The sequence below is a fragment of the Schistocerca nitens genome, chromosome 1 (assembly GCF_023898315.1).
Source record: "Schistocerca nitens isolate TAMUIC-IGC-003100 chromosome 1, iqSchNite1.1, whole genome shotgun sequence".
In the NCBI taxonomy this organism is placed as follows: domain Eukaryota; kingdom Metazoa; phylum Arthropoda; class Insecta; order Orthoptera; family Acrididae; genus Schistocerca; species Schistocerca nitens.
Genome location: NC_064614.1, coordinates 1092480298 through 1092501938, shown reverse-complemented (window position 1 = coordinate 1092501938; position 21641 = coordinate 1092480298). Strand labels below are relative to the sequence as shown.

At 40.5% G+C, this 21641-nt stretch overlaps 1 protein-coding gene across 1 annotated transcript in view; it reads left to right on the top strand.

Annotated features, from left to right (window-relative positions):
- Positions 1-21641, top strand: part of LOC126198634 (Fanconi anemia group I protein-like) — a 250425-nt gene that overhangs the window by 130305 nt on the left and 98479 nt on the right. Inside the window, exons 14-15 of the mRNA XM_049935099.1 lie at positions 6916-7104; positions 7191-7324. Of these exons, the coding sequence (XP_049791056.1) occupies positions 6916-7104; positions 7191-7324 (323 nt within the window). The remainder of the gene's footprint in view (positions 1-6915; positions 7105-7190; positions 7325-21641) is intronic.

Below are 21641 nucleotides of genomic sequence, written 5' to 3'. Positions count from 1 at the left end.
ATAAGTCACTGCTGCAAAATACTAACGCCAATTCTTTACAGACAAATGGAAAAACTGGTAGAAGCTGACCTCGGGGAAGACCCTACGACTTATCTTAGAAGAAAGATTAAGGAAAGGCAATCCTACGTTTCTAGCATTTGTAGACTTAGAGAAAGCTTTTGACAATTTTGACTGGAATACTCTCTTTCAAATTCTGAAGGTGGCAGGGGTAAAATACAGGGAGCAAAGGGCTGTTTACAATTTGTACAGATTGCAGATGGCAGTTACGAGAGTCGAGGGACATGAAATGGAAGCAGTGATTGGGAAGGGAGTGAGACAGGGTTGTAGCCTCTGCCCGATGCTATTCAATCTGTATATTGAGCAAGCAGTAAAGGAAACAAAAGAAAAGTTCGGAGTAGGTATTAAAATCCATGGGGAAGAAATAAAAACTTTGACAGAATTACAATGTCATCGACGAACCTCAGAGACAACAAAGGACTTGGAAGAGCAGCTGAACGGAATGGACAGTGTCTTGAAAGGAGGGTATAAGACGAACATCAACAAAAGCAAAACGAGGATAATGGAATGTAGTCGAATTAAGTTGGGTGATGCTGAATTAGATTAGGAAATGAGACACTTTAAGTAGTATAGGAGTTTAGCTATTTGGGGAGCGAAATAACTGATGATGGTCGAAATAGAGAGGATATAAAATGTAGAATGGCAATGGCAAGGAAAGCGTTTCTGAAGAAGAAAAATTTGTTAACATCGGGTATAGATTTAAGTGTCAGGAAGTCGCTTCTGAAAGTATTTGTATGAAGTATGAAGTATGGAAGTGAAACATGGACGATAAATAGTTTAGACAAGAAGAGAATAGAAGCTTTCGAAATGTGGAGCTACAGAAGAATGCTGAAGATTAGATGGGTAGATCACATAACTAATGAGGAGGTATTGAATGGAATTGGGGAGAAGAGGAGTTTGTGGCACAACTTGACCAGAAGAAGGGATCGGTTGGGAGGGCATGTTCTGAGGCATCAAGGGATCACCAATTTAGTACTGGATGGCAGCGTGGAGGGTAAGATCGTAGAGGGAGACCAAGAGATGAATACGCTAAGCAGATTCAGAAGGATGTAGGCTGCAATAGGTACTGGGAGATGAAACAGCTTGCACAGGATAGAGTAGCATGGAGAGCTGCATCAAACCAGTCTCAAGACTGTAGACCACAACACACAACACAACGTGCAATTGTGGCCAATGTTAGAATATATTTCATTTCATCATATTCTTTTAAACTTACTGCAATTACAGTAAGTCAGATTACTTATGTACTATCGAACTAAGATTTTCTCTAAAGTTGCCGGTTACATCAAGACATGAGTCAGTAGAAAGATCCAATTACCTTTTTATGCCCACCCCTGATACTGAGTCTCACCCAATCAATTTTGCATGCAACCTCAATCTCTATCTTGTAGATTTGAGTTTCTTGCCTGCTCTGATCAAGACTCTACCTTCACCTCCTATTAGCCTTTTCTTTCGATACAGGCTTGAACTTTCCCCAAAAATCTGACTGCTGTCAACTGCAGGTCCATATTAACTTTCTGTGCCTAGTATTATGTGAGCTTCACTGCTTTTTAGGCACACTTCAAACTCTAGCACTTTGTTGCGAATGCTTAGGCAGTTAACCACTAGGATTTTAATACTCTCACCTGTGTGGGGCCTTTCTATGGATCTTACACTGATGCTTCTGCATCACTTACAGCTGTTATTATCATTATTATTATTATTATTATATGGTCTGGGTGGAGAGTCCTCAAAAAAGTGTGTGTGTGTGTGTGTGTGTGTGTGTGTGTGTGTGTGTGTGTGTTTTTTGAGGTGAACCTTACCATTGTAAACCCTATGGCACAAGTCTAGAAAGTCACAGCGTAGCTTGTTGTGGAACATTCAGTCTCAGAGTCAATCCTTCACCACGACTTGGAACCAGTAGGCCACAAACTGTTCTGAGGACAGTGTTGTAGATTGAAAACTTCATTGAAACACTGTAGCAGGGTTGCCATTCTCTGGAAGGATTTAAGTGTGACCTCGGAGCTGAGATGACTGGTGTTTATCTTTCTAATGTGTGCCACAAGCTGCAGTTGATTCACCATATTTCCTTGATGGCTGCTGGAATAGCCCCTTTAAGATGTTGCATGAGACCTAGAGGCATCAGCACTGAGTACACATTGTGTTCTTCCCCATCCCTTGCTGCCATTTCTCTAAGGAGTACCATTATTCGTCTTAGTTTGAACTGCTGGTAATAAACAGGTTCCTACCCTTTTGTGTTGGTCTCCTCTTAACATGGTACTCAGCATGTTTTCCGAAAAGTTGACCATGGTACTCAGTATGTTTCCCAAAAGTTAACTGAGTCTCACTGGCCCAGTTTCAGTTTTAGTGGAAGACAGTACTATGTACTTCTTGGTTAGGAGGTGTGTGTAACCTCCTGAGCTCTCCCTAGTCTCAACTGTACAGGAAGCCTAGACCTATCATTGATATGCCACTCACAGTCAAATTGATGAGCAGTGATAGATCTTGCACTCTCTGTTGAAGAAATGTTGTCTACAGGAGAGGATAGTACTTCATTAACCTTAGGTATTTCTAGTACACGACTCTTGGGTGCCCTTCCAACATTCACAAATTCACAGCAGCTTCCAGTTGCCTACAAACAGCAACTAACTCATCTTTTCCCCAAGAACAGCATACACAGTGGGGCTCAGTTGTGCTTTGTGCTAGTTTTTACAGAACAATAAACAAATAACTTTAAACTAAGATTGCTGATTATCTGTTAATTTATGGGTCTGCTCTGCTCTAAGTATTACCAGTAGCCTTTTAGAACTGAAGCAATTAACAGCAAAATGAGATATCTGTGATGACAAAAGAAAAACTTGGTATAAAAATTGTTTCTTTAAAACATTTTCCAGGTTATGATGAGTAACAAATGCAACAATACTGTTAGTTTATGATAAATGCAGGCGGTGTACACTTCTGGTTAAAGAGGAGACTACTGTGACACAATATGTCAGTTATTTACAGTAATTGTAAAACACATGAACTGATTACTAAGAAATAGGCTATACACAACAGTTACAACTGAAGGAAATTCTCAAAAATATGTTTGCAAACATCTATAAACTGTCAAAAACACACCTTTTTTCACTTAAATACAACTATATAGTGAAATCAATGAGCAGTTTGTTTTGAATGATAATACTGTGGCCAAAAATTTCTACACAGCACGAAATTAAGTTTATAATTGACAAAGAAAATTTAGGTAATCAACTTATTTACAAATATGTGAATTTCACAGTGGTGGGTTCTTTTTTTTTCCTCCTCTCTCTCTCTCTCTCTCTCTCTCTCTCTCTCTCTCTCTCTCTCTCTCTCTCTCTCTCTCTCCGGCTCTGGTGTGCCAGATATAAGCACTTTGGTGTCCGTTCATAACTTTTGCAAGCAGCAGTAAACAGTGGTTCATTTGTACGGAATCTGTTAATAACTTGAAAAAATATAATGTACTGTTTTTTTGTGTTGATAGTTCTTTGCTCAGGTTGAGAACAGTACTAGTGTAATTTGTAAAATGGTAGAACTCTGCCTAATGGTTTAATAAGATGGTAATTCCTTACTATGAACAGACACGATAGTGGACCCATGATCAAAACCTGTGAAATTCCCCTTGTAATTCTCCCCAAATAGCTGATTCCATGATGCAAGTACCAAAAATTGTCTTGAAACAGCATGTGAGCCAGTAGTTGCTTGTGAACTTTCAACTGGCCAGTTTTAAAACCTTAATACTGTTCAGTGAAATACTTTGGGGTTAAATAAAAACTAAAAAGTGGTACTGATGGAGTTACAGCATCTGGCCGCAACTACTAACAAAGCTGTTAGTTTTCTCATATTAAACACAATGTTGTTTAAAAACACTCAGTCCAGCTATTTGAAAAGGACTGTTAGACTGCCCTAGGTTTAAGTTTTGTGTAACATGTTGGTTGGTTGGTTGGTTGGTCTGGGGAGTAAAGGCACCAAACTACGAGGTCATCAATCTTGTGCAACATGTCCTGGTTTGTGTGCGTGCATGTTGTGTCTAAAGCACAAGTCCAGTAGCCAGTGAAACTACTGAGCAAGGCAGTGCAGTGGTTAATGCACTGGGCATGCATAGGGAAGGCACAGGTTTCAAATTCGTGTTCTACCAAAGGCAAACTCTGGGTATGACCTTCACATAGGAACCATCCCAGAGTTCCCAATTTCCTTTCCCATTACGGTATATTGATAATTTTTACTTATGGACCGTCTGACAGCAACAGCATCCTTGTCCTATCTGAGCTTGTGCTTCATCTCTAACAACCTCATAAGCTAAACCCTAATCTTTGTTTCTTCTTTGTTCACACAGCAGGTTGGTGTGACATGCAATATGGAAAACTATGTCTAATGTGTGTTACAACAATTTGTAAAAAGTCCAGCAAGTGTCATTAGGGGTGTGTGGATTGTGTCCCTGTTATACCATACATTCACTTCACCTGCTGCTTGCCTAAGTTGCTGAAATACTGAAGAGTGTCTCAGAGGGGTTATTTTAATATAAATATCACATATGACGATGTGTCCCATCTCAAAACTGGTTATGGTGAGAAAATGAAAGTTTCTGTAAAGCCTGGATAATACAACATCAAATTGTAAGTATGACGTGACTCAGGCCAATACCATTGCCTCCAGAAAGCAGAGTCCTGACCAGATGAGCTATCAAAGGATGCCTCAGTGTCCTGTTCAAAGTTTGGCTCCCTTTCCCTTTTACTGCTTTCAAAAGTCAACAGATGTTCTCCTGGCAACCTAGGTGGTGTAGAACGCTTAGGATAATTGATGTAATGGAAGCTGAACACTGTCTGAAAAATTCAAGGGTTTGTGGTTGAATTCCAGTTTGGCAGATGGTTTTAATCTGTCAGTAAGTTTGAGGTTTCAGGAGATAATAGGTTGCCTAATTCTATGAAGAAAATCAGGGAAAAAAGACCTTCATCAATTTAATTTTGTGTGACACATTATATTATGTACTTACAACATGAAGGACCACTATTATTTCATACCAGAAGTATTATTCACCATACAAGTTACACTATTTTTAATTTATGGATCAGATGTGGCATTGTGGTTCCCAGGCACCTTATTTGCCAGCCACTCATACCTTGCACTTATTGTATATAGAATAAGCCAAACTTTCTGACAGTAAGGTTGCATAAAATTACCAGCCACCGAAATAAGAGTAACTAGAGTAGGACTGATAGACAAACAAATTTAAAAGTACTGTTCAATCTCAGTCTTAAAAGAGGGTCCTAACACAGGTGGTGAGGATAAGGCATTTTCACTCCACATCCTGTGTGTAATTAGTTTCTTTTGACTCATTTCCTTTGTCCTGTCTCCCTCTTGATACATGGTTGGACACACTTTTTATTTGCTTTCAGCACCGGTGCATATATTTCTCCTATTCTGCCTCGATGCACTTTCACACAGTTTCTCAAACTACGTTCTGCAAATCACTGATGTTCCTCTGGAAGTGAATAAGTTATATGTAAATTGAAGGTGGAGGGAGGTAGAAGAAAGGAAAGGGGAGCTGCATTGGGACATTACGCAGAATCAGCGGCGACAAGTGAAAATGTGTATCGGACCGGGATTCAAATGCGGGATCTCCTGCTTGCTGGGCAGGTGCGTTAGCCAATGTGCCATCAGAGACACAGTGTTATCGCAACTGCGTGGACTATCTCGGCACACCTCATGGCCGACCCACATTCCCACTGATCACCACCTATCCTCAATCCCTGTCCTTTCCCTCCATGCTCACTACTCTGAGAACTCCACTGAAAGTCGGACATACTTGTGCATCTGCACTGAAGAAGGTGGATGCATTACCCATCTAGGTGAATAGATTACGTGAATGCTTGGTGTCTGTTCTTTCAGACATTCCTCTCTCCACCTTCACTTTACATGTTACATATCACAGCTGCGATTCTGCATGGTGTCTGTTCTTTCGGTCATGTCAAAAGAACAGAAACCGTGCGTTCATATAAGTGAATAAGTGTTCAGCGAAAAGCTATTAAAACATGGTGTTTTTTTTCTGACATTTTGTCAATATTATTACTTTTTAAAATTTTTGTTATGATTTCTGTGTTGTTAATAATGATTTAAAATTGAAGTTATCACCGAATAAAACCAGTTTTTCTCATTTAAAAAAAAATTATTAACCTTCAAAATGAATAAGGTGTTCTGTCAAAGTACCAGTATTCTTAAAGAGTTCCACCAGAGTAAAAGTTTGGGACCCCTGTATTATCATCAGTTTCAACCAGGAAATGGTCAACTGATGGTGCTATATGTTGTGTCTGTATATAACCATGTTTGGCTAGGATTCTGTTGTTTTTGTTGTGCCAGCTTGTAAGCAGGTACTCCAGTTATATCACAAATATTGTTGGTTTCACTCTTGAATTCCATTGTGTAAAGTGAATGCTTGCAAGAAATGAATGATTGTATGATGAACATTTTCACCTATCGAATGGAATATGTGTGTACTGTTCCACATGTGTTGTTTCATATCATGATGCAGCTGTGTACTTACGGTTACATTTTTTAGTGATAAAAAGGGAGTGTCATTTCCCTTCAAGGCACCTATATTGCACTTTGTTGCCCTTCATCGTCATTAATTTATTTAAGGAATAGAATTCATGTTAATGTTTCATTTTTTCCTTAGTCAGCAGCAGTATCCCATCCCCAATTATGAGAGCTCCTTTCTGAATAATTAATTAAGTATTAAAAACAGTAATGAATTTCTGTAGTTGATATACAGTCATGGATTGAACTGCTATTACTTGTCCTAATTGGCACGGTTACAGTTAATGGAATTCTATGGTAATTTTGATGTTTCATCCTTCTTTATAGGATAATACAACAAATTTCGCAGATATTATACCTGAAAGTCAGCAGGCTGTGGAAATATTCCATCAAACTCTTGGCATTTATGAAGCCCTCATGGCATATACAATATCTTTATGGAAGGAAACCTCTAGCAATTGCCAGAGATTATCAAACCTTTTTAAGGGCTATCACAGGCTGATAGAATTTGCAAAGGTAAAAACTAAAATATTGCTTATATTAATGTTATAGTTACGCAAGTGGATGAATTACATAGATTTATATAAGAATTTATTTATCAGTCGGCTTGCAAACCACGAAAGAAAGATAAGGATGCAGATTCTCTGAAAGGAAAGTTAGCGGGGAAGCCACTGAAATTACCTTCAACACTTATGGATTTTGAAACTGTCAACAAACTACAGGCACTGCTGAGCAGGTATGTATATATCACATTTTGTCACATTGTGTATTGATGGTACAGTTTGAAATGAATACCGAAACTTAGGATGTAGTGGGCTATATGTCTAGTTTCTGCAGTTTCGTCTGAGGACCATATTGGTAATATCCAGACAGTGTTTCAGTTATGGAAGAAGGATGGCATTCGTGCTCTAGCCCATAGCAGATTCCTGTCCTGGCCATCAGCTGAGTCCCGCACCACCCCAACCCCACCCACATTCCTTCCACAAGTGAAGCAGTTTCTGGGTATTGCCAAATTTCCTAAGTCGAAATTGTGGAATTTGGATTTGTGTTCTGTATCTGTCAGGTACAGAAGTAATTTGTATCATCATTACTTGAAAGTAATCTACATTTTGAAACAATACTAACAAACATTTGTGAACCTTTGTTGAAAATTCTGACATTCCCAAGAGAGATCACGTGCAGAGTTTAACTTGGACAATGGCCTTGAGTGATTTTAGTGGCAAGTAATCATTTGCACAATATTTAAAAGAGAACACTTTAATTAAATACATTCCCATACAGCATACTCAACACGTTGACTGCCACAAGGTTGCCGCCAGCTGCATCAGAGCCATATGGCCTTGTGGCGAAACCTCCACCACTAAGTGTATGACAGTCAACGTGTTATAAGATTGACGCAGAGACAGATCAAAGAGTAGTTACTACAATGCTACATGCAAAGACAAGGAAGATACATATTACCATCATGTACAATCCATAACACCACTTCAAAGACCAGTAGTTAATTTTAAAGATTCTTCCTTAACTAATTTTCCTTTTAATTCTTCAAACACTTGACAAGTTAGTTGTTTAGTCAGTATTTTTATGTATTTATTTATTTCACATCCCCTAGAGCTAGATAGTGAGTGAATTGCAAAGGTATGGAATGTGCCAAATTGCACATAGATCAAATGTAACTAACATAAATGCAATAAGAGATACAATATAAATAAGATTTAAAATAAAGAACATATATCAAGATGACAGGAAATACACCAGCAACCTGATTGGAGAGCTCTCAACGTGTTGTGACAATTTTTGTGATGTGTATTGTTGAATGAACTTTTTGGCAATACCAATATGTTTATGGCATTTCATTTTTTGCTGTCATAGCCATTCTTCAACATGAATGTGACAGCTTGAGTGTCAATACACAGCTCTTTTTGTTGACTCAAACCTGATACTTCAAGTTCTTCTCCAAAGCATCATATCCCACTTACAATGTCTATTATTGCAGATGAGGAACATCTCATTATTGAATTGCAGTTCGGATTAACTACATTAATAGTTTAGACATGCATTTACGACTACAGCAATATTAGTTTATCTGTACCTAGAGGATAATGCATATTATAGTGAGAAAATATGTTGCAACATCATCATTCGCCAATGCTAAGTTATAATATTCAGTTTTATGAAAATATCAGTTTTTAGGTGCAATTACCAGTTTTATATAACTTATGTATTTTGCAGAACTGTTAATTAAATATTTTCTAATCAATAGTTATTGTCATTTGTGTTCTTTATGTATAAACAAGTTGAAAATGTTTCAATTTAGTGCCTTGTATTGCAGTTTCTGTGGCAGTAAATATTTGAATCCGTCATAATATTATGGAAAGGATAGATTGTTGTTCACCATAAAAAGGAGACACAGAGTCGCAGATAAGCACAACAAAGAGACTGGTGTGTTTTCTACTTTAAAAGAAGGCCTTGCACCTGAAAGCTCAAATGTATAGCGATCTTTTTGTTGTGCCTGCCTGCAACGCAATGTCTCCTGTGTGTGGTAAGTAGCAGTCTTATCCTTTTTTTGTAATATTCTCGCTATTCCATCTTGGATTTTCCATTGTTTGAATTTATCATAAAATCTTCACCAGTTGACATGTCAGATCGAATAATTTGTGTTTACTTGCCATGTGAACATATTATTTCATAAATAAATTTAATTCCTTTCCATAAATGAAATTATCTTCCATAAGTTATTTTCATTTTCTTTCATAATTAATTTTTTCTCCACGAAATCAACTCTTTGTTAATAAATAAGTTGAAAATGGTAAACCCTTTGACTGCTGGGGATGTGTTAACTCGTTATGCCTCGCCATTCCTGTGGTGCGCCTGACATGCATAAGTGCGGTCCTTGGTTCTTTCCTACAGCGATAAGGATGTGTTGATGCGTACCACGCCACTGGCCTTTCCACCGCTAGGGATGAGTTTAGGCGCGCTGAGTCACAGCTACCTGAGCGCTAGACATGTAAACACGCAGAGCTGTTTTTCCACCCTGCTCTTCCAGTAGCTGTTCAGTGGTCTGACTGTATAGTTCGACAGTGCATATATTTTTGTTGCTATGTTCCCTCTTTGCTACCTGAACGCTACAGACGTGTAAACACGCAGAGCTGTTTTTCCACCCTGCTCTTCCAGTAGCTGTTCAGTGGTCTGACTGTATAGTTTGACAGTGCATATATTTCTTTTGCTGTGTTCCCTCTTTGCAGGTGAATTATCTGACATTGCTAACAGTGATGAGTCTTCAACAGGGAATCCGAGGAATCAGAAAATGACAGTGAAACGATACGCAAAATATCGCGCTAAAGTGACACATTTGTCTGGAAAGAAACTGATTTCCAGGCGTTAAACCATTACAAATGTCAATTAGATACAGACCCAAGCATTCTCTCAAATTTTTGGTGATATTTATGTCACACGAACTGTTGCAATTTATTTCAGATGAGACAAATCGTTTTTATGCTTACACCAGAGAAAATACTACAGAATCTGTGAATTCTCGACTGTCAAAAGTGGGAAGTCACTGGATTTGAGCAAATGTATTGTTTTGTTGCTATTTGATTTCTAATGGCGCAAGTTAAGAAGTTAAAATTAAGTGGTTATTGGCCCAGAGATACACTTTTGAACCCACCAGTTTTCAGCAAAATTATGTCCCGAGTCCGTTTTTGTCTATTTCTGAGAATGTTACACTTCAGTAATAACTCTGCGAGTACTGGAGGCAACAGTGTATTTAAAATTGCGACGCTTGTTGACAAAGTTCGTAAGACGTTTTGTAATTCGTTTCTCCCACATCACAAGCTTTGTATAGACGATTTTCAAAGGGCGATCATCGTTTAAGCAATTTAGTCCAACCAAGACATTTGTACTGTATGACTGTCAGAGTGGGTATATTTTGGATTTTATAGTATATACAGGCACAACAGAAATTGGGTTCCACAATTTGGGAAAAAGTGGCGATGTAGTGGCAACTCTTATGGGTTTGTAGTTAGATCAGGGTTATATTCTATATGTTGATAAGTGGTGCTCCAGGCCGGACCTGTTCCTCTGGCTTCTCAACTGTGAAAGAGCCGCATGTGGCACTGTTAGTAAGAATAGGCGCAACATGCCAAAACTGCAGAAGAAATTAAAACGAGGAGAAATTGAGTTTAAGTCCACTGACGAGGTCTTTGCTATCAAGTGGTGTGATAAGAGAGAGGTGTGCATGTTGACCACAAGTCACAGATGGTTGAAACAGAGAAGACTGACAGAAATACTGCCGAAAAAATAAAGAAACCGCACTGCATTGTAGATTACAAACTAGTTGTCCGTTGTAACATGTCACTGAGCTCAGCGGGATCGGTGCGTAAGACTGTGAAATGGTACAAGAAATAATTATTTCACATTCTGGATTTGTGCATTCTAAATGCTCATGCTCTCCACCGGTTGGTAACGGCGAAAAATGGTACTCGCAGAGTTTCAACTTTCTCTCGTAAGGGAGATTGTAGAAAAATATGCTACAGAACAGAAAAAAGCTGGCAGGTTAAGGTGCTACGATGATGAAAATCCTCTGCGATTCACAGGGAGACATTTTCCAGCTGTTATCGTGAGTGAAAATTTGCAGAAAAGTACACTAATGGGCAGATGTGTGGTTTGCACGATACAGAAAGTGCGCCGGTAAACTGGATACCAATGCAAAACTTCCAACGTTCGATTATATGTTGTAACCTGATTTGAGACTTATCATACAAAGAAGCATTAGTAATCATTAGGAACTAAATCTGAGAAAATTTATTGACACTTCTGAATGAATTAAAAAAAAAAAAAAAAAAAAAAATTAAAGAAAAAATCTATTCTTAACTTCGTCATTGCCGGTCCAAAACGCCGCTCCAAAACCCGGTTCAAAAGGAAGGATGGGAAATAGATGCAACAGGTGTAAAACTATTCAAACGAAGCATGACTTCTTCGTACAGTTTACTGGCAAATGAATGGACTTGATGATTGAGATGGCGCAATATCTGCACTGTGACAAATGTAATTACGCCGAGTGCAAATGTGCCAGTATTTCAAAACCCATATATTAATCTACATACAGTACATTTAAATTATTAACACATAACATGGACAGTTATATTCTTTTATCCTAAGTTGTACAAATATAGATCACAGTCAGTCCACTTGTACAAAACCTGTTTTCCGTAATTGATTTAAATGTCTTTGATCAATGAGAAACAACATGCCAAAGTTAAAACTCGGTTCTCAGTGCGATTTTTCTTGCTACTTTGCCTATGTTGTTAGCCAATATTGGAAATTAAACTCGTTGTTCTGGGGAGGGCGAGGTGCTTAAAATTTATTGTTTGAATGAGACAGGCTTTGAAGCATTAAAAATCAACATCGTTTTGACTAATTTGTGGATTATTGGAAAATAGTAAGGGAATAAAAATATTTATTCCTTATCATTGTGCTGTCAATCTAGTGCACTCTAAATTTCATTTTCATCATGCGTTCACCCTACTAGATAGGCGAATCTGAAGTTTATGTTGTTTTCGGGCCGGATTTATGCACCCAACTTTCATTCCAGTTAGACAGCTTGGTATGTTTTACAGAATATAGTTTTTTTGCAAAATCAGAATGAATATACCGCATTTTTACAAGATCTTCAATTTTGCACTTAATTCATTCAGTATTGGAAAGTGCTATGGAAATGAAACTTTATATTTAAGAACCTTGTGTTGTTAGGTTACTACACACCAAGTTTCACGTTCGTCTTGGCATTAGTTGAGGAGATGCAAGAAGCCAAACATTGAAATTTTTTCGGGTGCCTGTTTTTTTGGCCTACTCACCTACAATTTTCTGGCTCAATATGGCTAGTGAAATTCTTTTAATTATTACTCTTAAGAGAACGCACAAAGTTGTACAAGATGACCAAATTTGATTTCTTTTACAAAAATTATTCCCGAGATATTACAGCTCAAAGTCGCCAAAAATTCACGCTGGCTCTGCACGAGTCGTAATCAGTCAAGAAGTATTCAGCACAGGGCAGGTTGGGCAGCGTGGGCTGATCCGGTCCCGGCGGTGGCTCCGACGGACAAGCACAGCAGTGCAGGTAGCTGGATTACGCCGCATTCCGCGGCACCTCAGCGCGCCAAGCAGATGGTGTGCCTCCAGCAGTCAAAGCGTTAAATTTGATACCTTATATTACAACATTAACAAATGCACGTACAGAAGACTTTATATGTAGTTTTGTACTTGGGTGATGAAGATACTGTGTCATTCATTAGTGGTAACTCAAATGAACTTTTACCAGTTGAGTCTGGAAGTGAAACAAAGTGAGCAAGGGAGCTGCCAGACATAGATGTGCAGTGTACTATGAAAAATGAAGCCTGGATGTGGGCAAGAGCGAGCTATATGGACCTTACAGGTTTTTGATGTAAAATGACACCATTATCAACGATTTTTCAGTTTAATTTTTGTTGCAATGTGAGTTGCAAAACATAGATAAAAATTATATGAAATTTATATTGAACACTGTGAGTAATACGTGAAAGTATATAATGAATAAATGATAAAGAAAAAGAAACTTTATGAAGACTGAGCCACATTAGTTGTATATAACACACAATTTCAGCTGCATTTAACTTTTCTTCAGCTCTTGAAAACCATTGGCAACACACATGATTTGCAGCAGGGGCCATGATCTGCTATAACAGTCACAGCATGCTGCTGTGAGTTGCTATGGCACCATGGACCTTTCAATGAAAATATGTCCACGAGTTGTATTTACTTCTTGTGGCTCAAAGAAGAAATTTCCTGAGATTTGTTGACAACTCACATGGCAGTCAATGTGTTAAAAGATACGGTATATTTAAATTACGTCCATCAATTGTCACTAAAAAATTCTCATATTAAAATTATCATCAGAAAATACATTTTACAAATCCCTTGGGTTTTATCTTTTTTCGAACAAAGCTTTTAGTCAAATACCTGTCTGTCGCAATGTGTAACTGTGCAAACTGCCTCAAAATTGTCAGAAATGCCATTTTTTCAAGTGGAATGTTGTAATATTGCCTACATGAGGGATGAACCTGGTCACTTTCAGAGATGCAGTGATTTTCACTACTGCTACACAATACTTGAAAAGAGCAGCTCGTCTTGAACCTTCAGACTGATTTTACAGTAGCACAAGAAGTGTTAATAGTTTCACGTACTGCAGTCTACAGGAATAAGGTCAGTTCTAGACCGACAGTCTGGATTACAATCAGGCCTTCCAAATCGGTGAATAGACCCAAGAGATGTTGCAAATCTGATTGCTTCATTCTAGCTGTGTCCAACAACTTCATTACTTTGGAGACTGAGGACAAAAGCATTAAGGTATCCCAGAAGTTAAGTAGTAGTCTGACAGTGTTGTGTCTGACTTGTTAGACACTGAACTGGCTTCTAACAATTCAATTAATTAGAACACTCTGAATAAGCACTACTTTATTAATTACAACAAGACTTATCTTTGCTGACAAGGCTCAGCTATAGCTATGAGACTGCACATGTTGACTTGCAGTTCAGATCATACTAAATGAGCCACGATTACTGAGTACCGAATTGACAAAAGTTCAGAATTGCCTTACTGTGGCTTGACTGCAGTCACTAGGAAACTCAAGTTCGTAGACACTTGTTGACACAATTCTGATAATGTTGGTGCACAAGCACAGACCGGAGGGGAGGGGGGGGGGGGGGGAAGGAAGTCTTTTCACTCTCTGACGATTGACGTTTTCTGTGTTACGGTGAGTGGTCAGCATGATGACATTACTCTGACAGGAACCTCCTGGAAGTGGGCAGAATCCGGCTTCGAATAGAACTGCCCCCTGGTGTCTGGCAACACAGCAGAGGCACAGTGGTGGCACTATGGAACTACGGGAGGCACAGCTCTTCCTAGCACCTCATTAGTGCCTCATAATACCAGTTTGCTTTGCAGTATCTCTGCGTTGGTCGATACTTTCTGTGCCACTGTCGACACCCGATGACACTACATTCCTCACTCCCAAACATCCGCCCTGGCGTCAGGTATGGAGATAAGACATGATGGTGGAAAGGAGAGGGGGGGAGTGCCAATGCAGTTGCAGAGGTAGAAGCCGAAATGTCAGTCAGCACCGAGCACCCACCCACAGCCTGGCATACACCCTGCGCATGGCTGGAGATGCCGACTGGAAACCAACTACAAGGCATGCATTGGCGATTGTAGGAACAGGGGCAGGCAATATGACAAGTAGGCTGCCGGAGACAATTTATGGGTGTTCCTTGGCATCCGACCAGGTGCGATCCTGTTGCTGGCTGCGTCTTGGGCTGCCAGCACAACTGCGACACTGATGACAGTGCCAGGTCAATGTCCATGGGCATCTCCTATTGTGAGGAAGACCATGCTGCCAGAGGCGACATCTGCAACTGCGACAGTGGCTGCTGCATGCCCTGACTGAGTGATGGTATGTGTAAAAAAAGTGCGTGGCAGATCTTCCGAGTGGATCGACTGAAGCTGCTTCCGATGCTGCCTGTGCAACCCCCCGCTGGACCATGGATGACGTCAGTGAAACACGATGACACCTCAGACACCACACCCCGTTCCCTTGTAAGACCCCTGCTAAACACACGAACGAACACTGGTTGCTGAGGCCGAAACTGTGACTCGAAGGAGTGGCATGAGGTCTCTGCGGTGGACGTAGCAAGTGGAACAGAGTCCTAAGACATCGATCGTGTAGTAGCTCCGCTGTCAACTTTCGATTTTGGGCAGGGAGTGATACAATGTCAGAAATACTCTCGAGCCTGGTCCCATCTGTGGGTGGCTCACAACTTGTCAGTCTGTGCTTTGAAGGTCCTTATGAAGTGTTCGGCTTTATCATTTGACCGCTGATGGATGGGCAGTGTCAGGACATGCTGAATACTATTGTCTGCACAGAACTATTCAAAACTCCGGAGACATGAACTGCTACCCATTAACCGACACCTTCACCTCAGGTGAGCCTTCAGTGCAGAAGATCGATGTTGTACTATCCTGACTGATATGGTAGTCTTCATTGTAACAACAAAGGGAAACTTGCTGTTGGCATCGACAAACACTAGCCAGTGTATGTCCCAGTATGGATGAGTAAAATCTATGTGCAAGCATTGCTAAGTCCCATCAGGACATCGCCTCTCAAAGTACTGCTGTAGGGGAGTGGATTGATATTCTGCAAACATTGCTCATTGTGAAGTGATGGCCTCTATTTGTGCATCCATTCCTGGCCATGTACGATGGCATCTGGCCAATTGCATGGTGCAGACGATACCCCAATGTTCTTGGTACATCAACTTAAGAACTTGCGACTGGAGGGACTGAGGGTCCATGACTCTTGCATCGCCACTTTTGCTGTGCATCAGGAGGGTGCTCATCTGTATAGAGACGGCATGCCGATGAGCGAAGTAGTGAAGAACCACTGATGGTGGGTCTCCTTAAGGCTCCACAGCTACCCATGACAAACAAACTCGAGCACCATCTGAAACACTGGCCCAATGTCATCTCCTGTGCCACACAGCAGAAGGTGACTGGAAGATCTTTCATACATCAGATTTCTTCTGAATCGATGCGATGACAGGGGTCTTTAGAGGAATTATGGAGCCTGGACAGGAGGTCGGCGTTGGAGTGTTTGGTGGTGGGCTGATATGACAACTTGTACTGGTAACTGGACAAGAGGACGGCCCACAGTTGTAACTTCTGCAGTGTTTGTGCTGGAGCAGGCCAGGAGGGCCCAAACAGAGCCATAAATGATCTGTGTTCCGTAACTAGAAAAAATCGGCAGGCGTACATGTATTGATGGAAGTGTGTGACCCCTTAAATGATAGCCAATACCTCCTTTTCTAGTTGGCTGTAGTTGTTTTGGGACCTTGGTCAATGTCATCGAGACAAACCAAGTTGGCCTGTCATTGGAGCCTTCTCAATGTAGCAACACTGCACCGATGCCATGAGATGAGGTGTTACTGCAAGAATGACAGGCTTGCTGGTGTTGAAGTGGACCAGATGCTGATCACTTTGTGCGGTTTCCAGCCACTGGAAAGCGTTCTTGCATTTGACTGACCACACGACAGTGTGCGATTTGCAGGGAGGGATGGGGGGGATTTCTCCCCCCCCCCCCCCCCCTCCTCTGCATCAGACCATCCCCTCCTCTGGTTTTAGTTTATGCATCCCAACCTGGGATGTTTATTTCCCACGCACTGGAGTAATACTTTACATATAATCTAAATTTGTGGAGCTGAACACTGAAAGTTTTTAATACAGTCTTACTATTAATATATTTGCTTATGAATTTTGAAAAAGTGTTATGTAGTAGGTAAGCATTTCAAAACATTTAGAACTAAACAACAAGATGACGCACGCCACATTTCTGTAGTATGACACAATGTTGCAAGACGTCGCCCCAGCGTAAACACGGCTTTAGAGCCAGGTCTGTATTGTATGGTGGATGTGATGTGTACGAAACGTACGAAACTAAAATCTGCAATCAGATCCAAACGTCGTGGAAAACTGTGAAGAGTTGTCATCCTGCAGCAAGATAATGCTCGCCCACATTCTGCCAAACGGACAGCCGACGCAATAAAGGAGTTGAGATTCGAGGTGCTAGAACATCCATCATACAGTCCAGACCTGGCTCCAAGCGATTTTCACATGTTTGGATCCTTAACGGAAGCACTACAGGGAAGAAGATTTGAAAGTGATGATGACATCATTACTGCGGTGCAAAATTGGTTACAGATGCAACCGATAAACGTATTTTCTGATGAAATAAAAAAACTTGTAAAACGTAGGGAAAACTGCATTGAAGTCCAGGGAGGTTACGTAGAAAAATAACTCATGTTTCAGTTTTCTATCATCAGAATAAGTACAGCTTTTCACAAATGTGCCTTTAATTTTTGAATTCCCCTCGTATACCTGTATGTAAATGATTTTGGTAATAAACTTTACCTATAATGTACTTTTAAAAGATCTAACAAGAGATGGCTTTCTGATAGTGCTTACACGTGAATAGTGAGTTTCGGCATTAACATCTATTTATAAATAACTGTTTAACCATGGGTAACGCCATGGTCCAAGCTAGTAACATATATAATTATACTAACCCCCTAAGACATCCCCCCCACTGGTAAAAGCACAAATCAAACACTGCCACACGAACAGAAGTGCCACAACCTGAGCAGCATTTGGGATAAAATGGATGTAATACGTTAGCTTTCCCATTACAGCTTACAATTCCGATACATTGTTTGGTGCAGGCAAGTCACAAATGGCCACCAAGGAGGAAAGTGATGTATATATACCGTGCACATTAATCATGTGGCCGGGATACTCAATTTCAATGAGACAGAAGGAAAACTTAGACCAGTTGCACATCAATCCTGCTTCATACAACACTTCAAACAATGCCTCTAAATTTTGTAAGTGTTCTCCTGCAGTACAACTGGAGACAACTGTATCATGTAAATAGTTAGAAGAAGAAGGTACTTGTGACATCAGTTGCTCAAGGGACCTTTGGAAAATAGCTGGGGTAGAAGTGCTATCGAATGATAACTGCTGAAACTGGAATAATGCCTTGTGTGTGTTGTTCACAAAAATCTTCTTGGACTCCTCATCTAAAGTCAGTTGCAGGTAGGTGTCCTTGACATCAATTTTTGAAAAGAAATGACCCTGACCTAATTTGTCCATCAGATTCTCAGGGCATGGCAACAGGAAAGAATCAACAACAGTTTGTGGTTTGACAATTGATTATAAGTCTGCACAGAGTCTCAACCTGCCCGACAGTTTAGTGAGGGTCACCTGGGGAGATGCCCATTGGCTGGCTGACAATGGTTTGATGACATAACTGTCCTGCAACCGCTACAACTCTGTGGCAACCCAGTCGCGTAATGTAAAAGGGACAGGACGAGTACAAAAAAACATGGGCTGCGCATTGTCTTTCAATGTCATACGGGCCTTGAACCCTTGGGCCTTGACTAAACTACCATCTAGCAGAGCTCTGTACTTGTCACGTAATGCATTAATATTGGCCAGAACCCTGGACGAATTAATCTGTAATACCCTTGTAGGAACTGAAAGTGTGAAAAAGTCAAAGCTATCCATGCCAAAAATGTCAGTAGACTCGCGACAGCATAATACGTGAAATAACACTGTTTTAGTAGTAACATGGAATGTGTCTGGTAAAATGCGCGCACTCCAAGCACTGGAATAAGTTGTTCATTGTATCCAGACAATGAGTAATGTGGTTGCTGAGGCTGTGGTGTACCTAATCATGCATATATATGGCACTGCATCGTAACAGTAGCAGCAGTATTTAACTGGAAACTAACACACTCAAATGAACATAAAATGTACTGGATTGCCAAATTGATAAGATCAGAGTTTGTATCCTGGCAATCTGATGAAACAGCAACAGAATCAGTGGACCATTGTGCAACATACCCAACATACAACTCATTAGAATCACTATCTGACATGGAATGTGAAAGCTGCCTCACACCATCTGTATTTAAACATATCGACTGGATATGGTGGTGTTTGCCACATGCGAAACTCTTGGCTTTGCGACATGAGCATTGTGTCCTATCATGTGTTTGAGAGCAACACAGGCAGGACTTCTGCTATTGCGTGGGCTGCACTGCGGCCTGACAGTGAGACTAGTTCCCACATGACCTAGATGTCTGGTGACATCTAATCTGAATGGGAGGGGTTGGCCCCTGAACTGTCTTACTCGATGACAGATCTAGTAGGTACTTCAAAAATGTGCTCAATTACACCGGTAATGTCCTGTGACTCAGTAATTGACAATACTGTACTGAGGTCAGGGTTTGGATGCTTTAGTAAGGCAGCACGAATATGGGAATCGGACGCATTCTGAGTAATCACATCTCTCATCATAATGCCACTATTACTTAACCCGTAGGGACACTGAAAGTGACATTGTCTAGTAAGGCCACAAAGTTCTGTTCCCCACTGTTTGTAGGACCGGCTTGGCCACTGTTTTAATCCGAAAAACTTATAACATGCAGCCGCTAGATGCACTTGTGATTTGAAATGATTTGACAGTTTGTCATTTAACTCATCATAGGGGATTTCATGGATCTGGAAACAGTTTTTCTACCAACCAGAATACATCTGAGCCTACAGTGGGGAGAAAATGGTAAATACTCTGGTTACCTGTTGTGCTGTAGAGGTTGGAATGCTCCATCAATGGTGTAAAATATCAGCCCAGTCTTCGCTTTGTGCCAGAAACTCTCTGAATTCAGGTGTTTGAATAATTTGTTGTTTCCAATTGAAAAGGTAGGGTGGCGGTCGTCGTGCTGCCACAATTTCTCAAAGTGCTTGTAATAATTATTAAATCCTTTGTCCTTTCAGTTGTTTAGCTTGCATTAAAGACACATCCGGAAGAGATATGGTGAACACTCAATAAAATGACACACACAACAGAAAGTGGCACTGCTGCAAGAGAGGGTTAGTTACACAATATGCCACAGGGAGCTAATCGCAAGCTGCATCCTTGGTGTTACTTTGCTTGTTGTGTCTGACTTTCTGGACACTGAAGTGGCTGGTAATAATTCAGTTAATTATAACACTCAAAATAAGTAATACTTAATTACGACAGAACTTGACTTTTCTTGCCCGGCTTGGCTGTTGCTATGAGACAGCACATGCGGATTTCTGTTTCAGAACACACTAAATGAGCCACGATTACTTAGTGCTGAATTGAAACAAGTATAGAATAGCTGTACTGTGGCTTCACAACGGTCACTAGAAAGCTCAAGTTCATAGCCACTTGTTGACACAGTGCTGATAGCATTGGCAAGTAGGCACAGTTCACAGGAGATGGAAGTCTCTTCATTCTCTGATGGTTGACATGGGCTATGTTATGGTGAACAGGCAGTATGATGATGTTGCTCCGACAGGAGCTTCCTGGAAGTGGACAGGGTCTGATCTTGAACAGAACTGCCCTCCTAGCCTCTGTGAACACTATTTCAGGACAGAGACGCGGTGGTGACACCTCAGAACTACTGGAGGCATGACTTCTTCCTAGCATCTCATTGGTGGCTTGTGGTATATCGCTTTGCTGTGCAATACCTCTGCAGTGGTGGAAACTTCTTGTGCCACTCTAGATACTCGATTACACCATAGACAGTACAGGGCATAATGTGCAAGCCAAGTGTAGGAAGGGAAGTTGTATGAAGGTCAGGAAGATCATGTTGTTGAATAGTTGTCATCAAATGTCATAACTGGTTCAGAACTGATTGCCAGGTAACCAGTATTGTTAAGCCAGGCCCATATTTCAGTGGTGTCTCATGTGATTCATGCTGTTTGGGAAAGGATTTTGGAAAAGATCATCGGGCTGCAGATAACAGTTTCAACCATAATGGTAACTGTACAATTTAAGATGACATCAGGCATACAGCAGCCAAGGTCATCCACGTACTGCCTCCAAACACAGCAGAAACATCACACATGAACTGCATTCTCAGTCCACCAAAAACATTTGGACCACCCATAAGCCGCTGCTTATGGAATTGGTCAGCCAAGTCAATCTCTATTGCTCTCAATGACTTGTACACAGGAGCACTGCGCCGCCAACGGCGACGAGAGACACGTTGCACAGGCATTGCAGCAGTATGTTAACACATGGAATTTTAGCAGAGTTGTGCATGTCAGAACATCACATGGAAGTCACTGAAATAGAATGGATTCATCTTGGTCGGTACAAGTAAATATCATGCTTCTGTAGAACCCCTAAAAAGGTAGGGGGAGCCTCCAGAAAGTAGGTCGGGCAGAAATGGTGACACTTTGAAGTCATTGGCCACCGAATTCAGTGATTACTTTAACAGACTACCTTGGGCATGCAAATAACTTTACAGTGATAGAACATAACATGTGGAGTGCTACAGCAGTTGGTACAGGGTCACATCATCATTATTATTATTATTATTATTATTATTATTATTATTAAGATACATAAGTGATGTTCCTATAACTTTAAAGGGTA